Source organism: Erythrolamprus reginae, chromosome 2 (genome assembly GCF_031021105.1).
Source record: "Erythrolamprus reginae isolate rEryReg1 chromosome 2, rEryReg1.hap1, whole genome shotgun sequence".
Taxonomy (NCBI): Eukaryota; Metazoa; Chordata; class Lepidosauria; order Squamata; family Dipsadidae; genus Erythrolamprus; species Erythrolamprus reginae.
Window position 1 is genome coordinate 77,079,350 of NC_091951.1, and position 13,034 is coordinate 77,092,383.

At 44.6% G+C, this 13,034-nt stretch overlaps 1 protein-coding gene across 5 annotated transcripts in view; it reads right to left on the reverse strand.

Moving 5' to 3' along the window:
- MGLL (monoglyceride lipase) overlaps window positions 1-13,034 on the reverse strand; it is a 206,573-nt gene that overhangs the window by 9,823 nt on the left and 183,716 nt on the right. For all 5 annotated transcript variants that reach the window (XM_070738385.1, XM_070738389.1, XM_070738387.1 and 2 more), the window contains exons 5-6: window positions 8,188-8,298; window positions 1,736-1,825 (exon numbers count right to left, since the gene is read on the reverse strand). In XM_070738385.1, the coding sequence (XP_070594486.1) occupies window positions 1,736-1,825; window positions 8,188-8,298 (201 nt within the window). The remainder of the gene's footprint in view (window positions 1-1,735; window positions 1,826-8,187; window positions 8,299-13,034) is intronic.

Sequence of the window (13,034 nt, forward strand, 5' to 3'; positions counted from 1 at the left end):
ACTGATCAGCAGTCAATGCAGGCCACTGAGTGTTGCAGAAACGTGGGCGAATCTAGGGAGCCCCACGATGGCTCTCGCGGCCGCATTCTACACGATCTGAAGTTTCCGAACACTTTTCAAGGGTAGCCCCATGTAGAGAGCATTGCAGTAATCGAACCTTGAGGTGATGAGGGCATGAGCGACCGTGAGCAACAACTCCCTGTCCAAGTAGGGCCGCAACTGGTGTATCAGGCGAACCTCGGAAAAGCCCTCCTCGCCACAGCCAAAAGATGGTGTTCCAATGTTAGCTGTGGATCGAGGAGGATGCCCAAGTTGCGAACCCTCTCTGAGGGGGTCAATAATTTCCCCCCCCCCAGGGTAATGGATGGACAGATGGAATTGTCCTTGACAGCAACACTTCTAAGCCCCTTAGTCTCAGATCATTACTCAATTGCTCAGAGAGGAATATCATGTTGGGTGCGTGCCCACCCTCGTGAGTCGGACCCTGTATTACTTGAGTCAGGTCCATATCTGTCATGATGGCCATGAACTCCTGTGCCCGCCCAGAGATTTTGCCGAGTGACAGCAGGTTAAAGTCCCCTAAGACAATGAGTCTGGGGAACCCTACTGCCAACCCAGCTACCTCCTTGAGCAGCACAGGCAGGGCTGTTGACACGCAGCTGGGAGGCAGGTACGTGACTAACAAGCCCACCTGAACCCCTAAGTCCAACTTCACCAGGAGCGACTCACAACCCGCAATCTCTGGAGCAACGAGTCCAGCAAGCAAAGGCTCTCCCTGGCTATAAAAGGATAAATTAACATCTGCCAATTATATACTCACTTGTGTCATGGAGACTTAAATCATTTAAATGTATTATAATGCTTCTACATCAAGTTTAAACACTATGTCTTTTCTTCCTTCAAAACAGTCATGGCAAAAACATTATTGTTGAAATGATTCATTTTATGTTTTTTTCTCCATTCTCATCAAAACACTTATCTCTAGCATAAATGAAAGATGGAAGGTCACACAGACTGAATCAGATGTGCCTCAGAGATGTGACACAAATCCATCAACCAGTACACACAATCCTTTCTGTGATTTCTCTTCCTTACTTCAGACTGCTGATAAAAATATCTGGAGAGGAGGCCATTTAAGTCTCTGGTAGTCCTTGACTTACAAACATTTGTTTAGTGACCATTGAAAATTACAACGGCACTGAAAAAGTGACCTACAAGGGGCTTTTTTCCATTTAGAACAGGGGTCCCCAAACTTGGCAACCTTAAGACTTGTGGACTTCAACTCCCAGAATTCTCCAGCCAGCTATGCTATGGTCACATGATCAAAATTAAAATGCTTGGCAATTGGTTCATATTTATGAAGATATACAGGGCCCTGGGGTCTTGTGATCACTTTTTGCGACCTTCTGATGAGCAAAGTCAATGGGGGACACCAGATTAACTTAATAACCAGATTACTAATTTAACAATTGTCGTGATTCACTTAACAACTGTGGCAAGGAAGGTCATAAAATGGGGCAAAGTTTGCTTAACAAATGTCTCACTTAGCAACATAAATTTTGGGCTCAAATGTGGTTGTACGTCGAGGACTACCTGTACTGTAGTTATATTTTTTATATTTCTTTGATTTGTATCAAGGTGGAATTGTTCACTTATGATCTAGTTATACTGAATGGGAAAGAACCAAATTATCACAAGGCAATACATTGACTCTTCAGGGCAATACAATTCTCACCTCTTTCTTATTCCGGGAAATGACATTTGGATCAATAGATCCCAGAGACAAGTTTGGCAGGACAAAGTTAAGTAGTTTAGCTGCAAACACCTGGGGGAGAAAAATATAATTAATATCTTAAAGGCCAGGATGAAAATTATAGCAGTCAGTTTTGCAGGTGGCAGAAACTTTTTTTTAAGCTTAACCACTACATTGTTACTGCATTCCAGCTGATGATCAGCTCCTGAATGCCAACAAATGGATTAATTCCAAATATACCAGAAAGGCCGAAAAGATTCTCAAGACTATTTGTAAGGAAGGGAAAGCTTGATGCAACAGACGTTATTCCCACAAATCTCTTTGTCCAACTTTAGGACTTTTACATTTCTTTCCCGACAACAACAAAAAAGAAAGGAATCCTGGCTGAAGAAGTTGAGAGAAAGCCTACTTTCCCCCAATTCAATGGAAGTCAGGTTTGTTTGCCAGGGTTCCTTCTTGTTGCTATTCACTTTGTATTTTAGTTTCCTACAGTGACAATTGTAGCGCATGTGATTTACAGTACAGTATAGTTATTTAAACATGGTAAACACATTCTGTAGCAGGGATACAAATAAAGAGAAAAAATGTGCACACATTGACTAAAGAGACCTATTGCACAGCTAATTTCTGGGAGTTAAATACAAAAATATGAAGATGCCAAATAAGAAAATACTTGAAAAAATTCCACTAATACCATGCTTTTCCAAAAATAAGGCCTTATCTTATTTTTATTTTTTTGAACCCTGAAATAAGCACTGGCCTTATTGCCATGCACTCAAAACTTTGGGCTTATTTAAAAAATTAAAAAAACATTATTTTAAAAATGGGCTTATTATCATGGGATGTCTTATTTTGGAGGAAATAGGGTAGGATTCTATAACTGATCGCAATGGTGAATAATTTCTGATCTTCTGTAGATTACATTCTAATTTAAGTGGTCATCACTTAAAAATGACCATAGGCAAGAAAATACTTTGTCAGGCCTATTTTAAGGACACATTCATTACCGCATGCAGTAATATTTCCTGGAAAATGTAAAATGAAATCTGTGACCTTGATTTTCTATGAATCCATTAAATGTAATAATATCATAACATTCTCTGATCCTCCTGCATCAAAGATTGCTACGGATGGTGGGAAAAATATATTGTATTAATGATTTTAAAAAATGAAGTAAAAGTACTCTCTGTAGCCAAACTCGCCATGGCCCACTCTCCACAGGAAAAGAATTGGATTAATATAAAAGAAATAGTGGACTAGAATAATTAAAGAAAGGATGCCAAAGAAGGGACAAAATAAAATGTGAATGTCAAAAATTAAAATATTTTTAACATTGTTTTAAATAATTAAATTGAATTGTTGAATTGTCCCGCAGTGAGTTGTCTTGTAGCAAGTTGGCCATGGGGACTTTTCCCGTGGCGAGTTGGTTGCGGTGAGTTGTCCCATTCCAATTTCAGGGGCATTTACAGGAGACACAAGTGATATTACCCCAATTTGCAAAGGGCTATGTTGTGAAGTGCAGCTGTGGCATCTAATACTCCCTCTACCACTCTGCAACTTTTTACCAAATTAGATTTTGTCTTTTTTCTTCCATTTTGCTGAATATTGTTCCTAATACAGTGAAACTAGATTTTATCGTACCCCAGTTTAATGGACTTTGAAGGCAATGAATAGAACTTTTACCTGAAGTAGTGCAGATGATTTAGTAAAATTACCACAATTTGGGTGAATTTACACTATGTGATAAGCCTAATAACATGAACTGATCCAAATGACAAATTATATACCGTATTTTTCGCTCTATAAGACGCACCTGCTGATAAGACGCACCTAGATTTTAGAGGAGGAAAATAGAAAAAAAATATTTTGAGCCAAAAAGGGGAGAGGAAGAGAGGAAGGAGTGAAAGAAGGGAGTGAGGGAGGGAAGAAGGGAGGAAGGAAAAGGAAAGCAAGAAATGGAGGGAGGAAAGGAAGGAAGGAAGGAAGGAAGGAAAGAAAGAAAGGGGGAAGGGACAGGAACAGAGGAAGGAAGCAAGGAAACTTATGAAAGGGGAGAGTAAGAGAGGAAGGACTGAAGGGAGGGAGGGAAGAAGGTAGGAAGGAGAAAGAAAAGAAGAAATAGAGGAAGGGAAGGTAAAAGAGAGAAAGAAAAAGAACAAGAAAGAAAGCAAGAAAGAGAAAGAAAGAAAATGAAAGAGAAATAAAAATAGAGAGGGGGAATGAAAGAAATGGAATGAGGGAAGGAAGGAGAGAAAGAAAGCAAGAGAAAGAAAAAAGAATGAAAGAGCAAGAGAGCAAGAGAGAAAAAGAAAGAAGGAAAGAGAAAGAAAGAAAGGCAACTTCAAAGAAAGGCTCACTGAGCATCTCTCACTCTCTCTCTCTTTCTATCTCTCTTTCTTTCTTTCTCTTCCTTTCTCTCTCTCCTCTTTCTTTATCTCCTCTCTCTCCCTCCCTCTCTCTTTCTCTCCCCCCTCTCTCCCCCTTTCCCTCTCTCTTTCTCTCTCTCTCTTGCTATCTCTCCCCCCTCTCCCTCTCTCTCCCCCCTCTCCCTCTCTCTTTCTCTCTCTCCCCCTCTTGCTATCTCCCCCCTCTCCCACTCTCTTTCTCCCTCTCCCTCTCTTTCTCTCTCTCCCCCCTCTCTCTTTCTCTCTCTCTCCCCCTCTTTCTCTCTCTTCTTCTCACTTTCTCTCTCTTGTTTCCTTTCTGTCTGGGCAGATGGCTGCCTTCTGCCTTGGGGCGCGATTCGCCCCCTCTCCTCCTCCGCCGCCGCCTTCTGCCTTGGGGCGCGATTCGCCCCCTCTCCTCCTCCTCCGCCGCTTCCTGCCTTGGGCGAGCAATCCCGGAGTCCGGGACTGTGTGGCTTTGCACCATGAAGAGGAAACGGCTCCGGCAGCAGGGAAAAGTCGGCCGTTTTCTCTTCATAGCGTAAAGCCACCCTGTCCCGGACTCCCAGATTGCTCGCCCAAGGCAGGGGGCGGTGGAGGAGGAGAGGGGGCGGATCGCGCCCCAAGGCAGAAGGCAGCGACGTTGGAGAGGGGGCAGATTGCGCCCCAAGGCAGGAGGAGGCAGCGGAGGAGAGGAGGCAGCGGAGGAGAGGAGGCAGATCGGGCCCCAACGCAGGAGGTGGCAGAGGAGGAGAGGAGGCGGATCGGGCGGGCAATAGAGCAGCGTGGAGAAGCCAGCGGGGAGGCAGGGGCGGCCGCGGCTCCCTTTACTCCTACTGCCACACCTCCCCGCCCCCGCCCACCTCCCCGCGGGCTGGCAGGGGGATGGGGAGCGCGCGCCCGTGGAAAAGGGCGCTCGGGTGTATTTGGGGGTGCACGCCTGCTCACGGGCGCAGATTACGGGGAACGGTGGGCCAGGCAGCAGCTAGCCAGCCAGCCGGCGGGATGGCGCTTCCGAATTCGCAGCCTCCCCCCCTCCCTGCCTGCATCTTCGCTCCATAAGACGAGGCTGATTTTTCATCCTACTTTGGGAGGAAAAAAACTGCGTCTTATGGAGCGAAAAATACGGTAATTGGCAATATTACATAAGTGACATAAATTTAGATTTAATGGACATTCAGGCTTAATGGACATGTTCTTCTGCCTAATGGTCTATTAAAGAAATACTTGCATGTACAAATATTGTCTATTAATTGTTGAATTTTTCAGAATATAAGTAGTTTAATTCTTATCATATGATTGCTAATATACCCTATTCAACCTATTAGGAGTCAGGTTGATAGAAAAGGTGCTTAATTAATTAATTAATCTCAAATGAATGATAATTATCTGTATTGGAGACATGCCCTCCTCACAAAACTAGCTTATTAAAGGAATGTTTGAAAAAAAGACAACTTTTAAAAACCTAGCCAATCATATCTGTGAGATAATAATATTGCTAATGCTCAGTCCCATCAGCCTTCTTTTGTTAGATACTTCTTGAAAAAGCAAGATCAGCAGCTAATTTAATGCTCACATTCTAAGTAGTTGTAGCAGTTATTACATAACAATTTGCTCTGAATTGCATTCATCCAAACTTCTCCTAAGTTTTCATTAAAGCTTGGTAAAGTGCTGAATAGATTGTGTGGCTGTACACCCAGGTTGTTGCTATCACTGCAGCTGCTACCTACATCATTTATGGGGAAACATTCCAAATTAGGAGCAGGCAGGAGTAAAATGTAGCTCCTTTCAGCAACCCTTTAAAGAAGATTTTTCATAAGCCCACAGAAAAGTTTTGCTACTTTAAAGAGTTTCTAACAAGAGAGAGTTGTAATGAGAATCATTGACCCAAGAGAGTTTTACAAGTTTTTGCAGCACATGGTTTAATAAGTAAAGGTCTAGGGAGAAGGAAATGGAACAAAGGTAGTCCTCGACTTATGGAAATTTATTCAGTCACCTTTCAAAGTTACAACAACACTGAAAAAAACTGACTTATGACCATTTTTCACACTTATGACCACTGTAGCATGTCCATGGTGATGTGATTTATATTTGGATGCTTGGCAATTGAGTCACATTTATGACGGTTGCAGTGCCCAAAAGTTATGTGATCCCTTTTTGCAACATTTGACAAGCAAAGTCAATGGGGAAGCCAGATTCATTTAACAAACGTGTGTTAATTTAACAAATGCAATTATTCACTTCACAAATGTAGTAAGAAGTCCAAAAACTAACTTAACAACTAACTTAACAAATTTCTCACTTAGCAACATAAACGTTGGGCTCAATTGTGGCCATGAGGACTGTATACCATACTCTTGTCAGATCTGCTTACTTGATTTGATTCATCATCATGTACAATATCAGATAAGGTGATAGTATATGGCAGTGATGGTGAATCTTTCATGACACGACCCATATGAGAAGCTGCCAAGTGGGCACGCACACACTGGGAAATAAACTTCTGGTTTCGGGCGTGTGCATGCACACTGGTCAGCTTGTCTTCCAGTTACTGGCGCACATGCACACACGATGATCAGCTGTCCAGTGCACATGCACACAACAGAAACCAGAAGACCAGCTCTTCCGGTTTCCAGCACTGCTACATGCGCAAAAAAGGCTGATAATCATGCACGCATGCGCACCAGAAAGCCAAAAGAGGAACAGGTGCCACTGTCCGTGCCGGCTAATATACAGGGTGCGTTCCAAAAGTAATGCATTTTTTTTTTAAAAAAAGTAATTTATTGAACAGATTTGCACAAACACTTAAAATTCTTCAAAGTACTGTCCTGGGGCCTCTACACATTTTTCCCCAGCAACTCTGCCATGACTGGTACGCGCCCTGGAAGGTGTCTTCGGGGACCTCTCGCAAGGTCTTTGTCACGGCTGATTGGATCTCTTCTATGGACAAAAAATGTGCCTTGCCACAAGGCACTACAAGTCCGCAAGTTCCTGGCCAAACACCAGGTGCCAACACTGCCCACCCCTAGTAGTCCTGACGTCAACCCAGCAGACTTCTTTTTGTTCCCAGCCCTGAATGGAACCCGTTTTTTGGTTGTTAATTTTTCCTTGCCAAACTTAATAAAGTTTAAGCACCAGCTACTTAAAAGAATCAGTTTTAGAACTGTCTATTAGAACTGAAGCTAAAGCAATTTGAAAACCCCTCCAAAAATAGCCCATATCTATCACTCTAGTCAATCTCATAGAGATTGGTACAGAAGCTGAGATCTCGATGGTTCTAAGATATGGCTCTAACAATTGTTACCAGATTGCATTTTTAATATGACAGAAAGGAGACGCTGATTAAATACAGAAGAGCAGAGCAATCCTATTAACTGCATTCAACTAGGGAAATAATTATTTGTCTTGGCCCCACCAATTGCATTTGGGAGTTTGGCCTTGGAGGATACTACTCAAAGCTTAAGAGTAGCTTTCTGCCCAGAGAAAGCTGCACACTCTGTGTTAAGTTATGAATTGTTTTAACCGTGCCTTCTGAACATGTCACAGGGCTTCATCACTCAAACACCATGGTTTACAAACCACAAAGAGTCCACACACCAGGCTAAGCAAACTGTATTAAGGCGTAGCATAGCATGGGAACTTAGCCAGAGATCACGCATCTGGAAACTGAGGGAACAAAAGCAGCTAGAGAAGAGAGATTTGGGAAGAGAGATTTGTCAAAATAAATCTACAGGAAATGGAAAAGGTTAGTACAAGGTTCTTGCTTTAAATTGCAATTCCGATTTTTGTGAGAAAAAGGGCAACTTCATTTACTATGATATGTACAGTATTTAGTCCTTCAGCTTTTGCACTGACTGCAAACCTTTTTACATTCAATTTTAGAAAGAGCCTTAAATTCATGTACTAAAAAAAGAAAAAGAAAATAGTACTCTACCACATATAGAGAAGTTAGGCTGGTGAAAGAAAGGGCTATTATCTCAAGATAGTAAGATTTTTAGCTCACTTTTAGATAAGTGTGCCTAGAATTAAATGAACACTTTTTTTTTTTACCTTGATCGGTGTCGCTACATCAGGACTTGCAACTACTAAAGGAGAAATTAATACCATGCCTGAAAAGTCATTTGGTCTTTCGCACGCGGTGAGGATGGCAATGGCTCCTCCCTGAAATGAAAAAGCAAGCAATGGGTTGATGATTGCCAAGATTGTTCATCTCAGTAAAGCAGAGGGGAGAAGTTTGTGCAACACTACAAGTCCCAGCATATCTTACCAGTGGCATGCTGACTGGAGTGGCAGCTGACTTGGAATTTAGAAATACAGTGGTATCTCTACTTAAGAACGCCTCTACTTAGGAACTTTTCTAGATAAGAACCGGGTGTTCAGGATTTTTTTGCCTCTTCTTAAGAACCATTTTCTATTTATAAACCTGAGCCCAGAAAAATTTCCCAGGAAATTTGAGAGTGCCACAAAGGCCTGGCCAGTTTCCTGTCATTCCCCCTGGTTTCTCTCTCTGGCGCAGTGTATGGGAGGCAGCCTCGCACCCGGGGTATGGAAGGCGCATGCTCCTCCTCGCTGCCTCAGAGTCTGTTTTTTTTTTTAAGCCTAAAAGTTTTGGATTTTTTTTATTCCCCTCACCTCACCTTTTTCCTTCAGAAGTGAATGTCCTCCTCCTCTTCTTCCTCCTCCTCCTCTCACCCAAATTCCGAGCTTTTATTTCTTTCCTAATGGGTTTGCATAAATTATTTGCTTTTACATTGATTCCTATGGGAAAAATTGCTTCTACTTACAAACGTTTCTACTTAAAAACCTGGTCACGGAACAAATTAAGCTCTTAAGTAGAGGTACCACTGTACCTGATGTATCGTGGTTGTGCCCCCCCCCCCCGCAGTCATATAACAAAAAAGAGATGACAAGCACTTATGGGCAGGTACATTATCAAAGTCGCTGTCTTGAGAACCTTGCTAATTTATTATGGCAATAACTTATTGTTGCAATGGGCACAACTATTATTCAATTTTCTTTTGCACCCAGAAAAATACAAATTTAGATCAATTCCATTATTATGTCCCACTGATTCCAACCAGCAATATAAAATAACAGACAAAAAACTTCAAAGGAACTCTGGAGGTGATAATTTCAGAACTTATGTAATGAATGCAAGCATATATCACATATCAGCAAGTGTGAAATTCACCTGCGCTGGCTGCAGAGCCTCATGGCAGTGCTTCAAAAGGTGTTTCAATACCATTTCTAAACATTGTACAACACTGAATACACAGAAATACAACTGCGCAAAAGAAATCACCCTAGGAATCACAATATAGCTATTAGGTGGTTGTTAAAGAACGTTCTTTATTTACATATTACACTCATACATATTATTTCTTTACAAGGAAAACCAAAAAATTTAAAAGTTAAGAAAAGGAAAAAAAGGAGGAAAATAGGCGTTGATTGCTTACCTGAACGCCTCTTCTCGTACGGTGAGCGGGTACAGCAGTCACATGGGTTGCTCATGTCCAATCCGGTGGAACTGAGCCTAGTATTAAAAAAGCTTGCCGGATCCGCCCCTTCCCCAGAATTCGCGAATCCATAGACTAGGCTCAGTTGTGAAGCTCTGTAGTGTTCAACTCTCATTGTTAGAGGAAGAAAGATATAGAAAGGTAAAGAAGACACATACAAGGGCGGGAAGTGACTGCTGTACCCGCTCACCGTACGAGAAGAGGCATTCAGGTAAGCAATCAACGCCTATTCTCCGTACTGAAGGAGCGGGTCCAGCAGTCACATGGGACATACCCAATAGATGGTCCCTAGGGTGGGATTAGCTTGCTATCGTGTGAGATAACGGATTGGAGTACCCTTCTGCCGAAGGCAGCGTCCGCTGAAGCGTAAGAATCAATCTTGTAGTGCCTGATGAAGGAATTTGGCGAGGCCCAAGTGGCTGCTTTGCAGACCTCCTCCAACGGGGCTTGAGTCGCCCAAGCGGCCGAGGTGGCTGCGCTCCTGGTGGAATGCGCTGTGATGTTCCTTGGAACTGAGAGGGAGGCCGACTCATAGGCCTTAGATATAGTCCCTCTGATCCAACGGCCTATTACTGTTGAAGACACTTTGGCCCCCATGACTCTGGGATGATAGGCTACAAAAAGTGCTTCTGACCTCCGAAAGGGTCCTGTGCGTTGGATATAGATTCTCAGCGCTCTGGTGAGATCCAGGGTGTGCCATCTAATTGCCAAGGGATGGTCTCGTTGGAGGCAGAAGGAAGGTAGGACAATATCCTGAGATCTGTGGAACATGGAACTGACCTTGGGTAAGAAGGTGGGGTCCAGTCGCAAGACTACCTTGTCCTGATGGAATTGACAAAGGTCCTGCCTGATTGAGAGGGCAGCCAGCTCCGAAATGCGTCGGGCAGAGGTAATAGCCACCAGGAATGCTACCTTAAAGGATAGGTACCTGAGGGACGCCGATTTTAGGGGTTCGTATGGTGCCTGCGTGAGGGAATGGAGAACCCGTGGCAAATCCCAGGATGGGTACCTGTGGACCTTGGAAGGTCTGAGGTTGGCTATGCCCTTGAGGAATTCCTGAACTTCGGGGAAGGATTGGAGAGGCTGTCTGCGGGGGCCCCCTAGGACAGATGAAATGGCTGCCAGATGACGCCGGAGGGTGCTGGTGGAAAGTCCTTTATGGAAGCCTTGCATAAGGAAGGAAATTATTCTGTGTATGGGGATGCACAGAGGGGAGAGACCTTCCTGTAGACACCACTGGTGAAACTTGGACCACGTGTGGTCGTAGATTCGATTGGTCGAACCCCTTCTGGCCTTTAAAATGACCTCCACTGAATCGGGGTCATGACCACGCAGTTCTAAATCTCTCCTGATAACAGCCAGGCGGTGAGGTGGAACCATTCCGGGTCTGGATGGAAAGAGGCCCCCTGCCGTAGCATATCCCCCGAAACGGGGAGTCGCCAAGGGTCCTGGACGGACAGCTGTTGGAGATCCGCGAACCAGGGCCGGCGGGGCCAGTGAGGGGCGATTAGGATTACTCGGGCCCTCTCGGTGAGGACCTTGTGAATCACGTCCGGGAGGATTGGAATTGGAGGAAATGCGTAGAGTAGGCCTGGAGGCCATGGACTCCGGAGGGCATTGATTGCTTCCGCTCCCGGGGATGGAAATCTGGAATAGAAGCGAGGGAGTTGGGCGTTCGCATTGGTCGCGAAGAGATCCAGGATTGGTAGGCCGAATCTGAGGGTGATCTGATGGAACAGGTCTTGATGGAGGTTCCACTCTCCTGGGTCTATCGTTGCCCGGGATAGCCAATCTGCCTGGACGTTGAGACTCCCCGAGATGTGATCGGCTAGGAGCGACTGGAGATGTTTTTCCGCCCAAAGGCCCAACTTGAGGGCCTCCCTCATGAGAGCCTTGGATCTCGTGCCCCCCTGTCTGCAAATATGGCTTTTCGTGGCAATGTTGTCGGTGAGAATGAGAACGTGCCGGTTGGGAATGCGAGGAGAGAAATGCTTCAGAGCCAGGGAAACGGCTCTTAACTCTAGCCAATTGATTGGCCTGGAAGCTTCCTCCGGGGACCACGTGCCCTGGGCTATCATCCCCTGGGCGTGGGCGCCCCATCCCGATAGACTGGCATCTGTGGTGATGACAAATTGATCCGGGCACCTGAACGGGGATCCTCTGTCCATGGCCGGAGACTTCCACCACTTGAAGGATCTGCGAACACTCAGTGGGATGACAATGCGTCGATTTGAGTTGCTGTGCCCTGATCTCTGAAAAGGTAACAGGAGCCACTGGAGTTCCCTAGCATGAAGGCGAGCCCAGGGAATGATGCCTATGCATGACACCATCTTCCCCAAAAGGGAAGATAGAGTGACTATGGGAACTGAAGAATTAGATAAAATGTTAGAAATTAACTCCACTATACTGAGTTTTCTCTCGGGAGAGAGAAAAACCTGGGAGGATTCTGAATCAATAATGGATCCCAGGTGAGAAATGGATGTGGAAGGTTGGAGGTGGCTTTTATCAAAGTTGATGGAAAATCCATGGTCCTGAAGGACTGACATGGTGACAGAAAGGTCTGTTTTCACTTTCTCTAGGGAGTTCCCATGAATCAAAATATCATCAAGATAACATAAAATGTGGATGGGAAACGCCCGGATATAGGCCGCCAGGGACCCCAAGAGCTTTGTAAAGACCCGAGGGGCCGAGGAAAGGCCAAATGGCATCGCCCTATACTGGAAATGCCTGCCTTGAAAGGAAAAACGTAAAAATTTTCTGTGGCATTTGGCTATAGGAATGTGAAGGTAGGCCTCAGTGAGGTCTAAGGAGACCATGAAATCTCCCGAGTGAATGGCGGCCAAAATAGAAGACAAGGAGTGCATCTTAAACTTCCTATATTTGATGAATAGATTTAGTTTCTTTAAATCCAAAATAGCTCTCCAACCTCCGGAGGACTTTGGAACCATAAATAGGATGGAGTAAAAACCTAGGCCCTTCTGACCGGAAGGGACCGGTTGAATGGCTCTGATGGACAATAGATGAGAAATGGCCTCCTCCATACGGTTACAATCTGAGGATGACCTGGGAGAAGGGCAGGAAATAAAACGTTTAGGGGGAGGAGAAATAAATTCTAAAAGAAGGCCTGTTTGAACAGTGTCAATGACCCAAGGGTCCTTGGAGGTGAGACGCCAATTAGAGGCGAAATGAGCTAGGCGACCCCCTATGGGAATAGAGGTAAGATTACCATCTAGGTTTTTTTGAAGCCCTGTTAGAGGAAGCTCCCCTTTGGAAGCGAAACCCTCTACCCCTGGAGTTCCTACTTTGGGAACGAAAGCGGGGGGAATACTGACCTGGAGATCTCTGGTAGGAAGCCGCTTGATCTTGCTGGCGCCCTGGGCG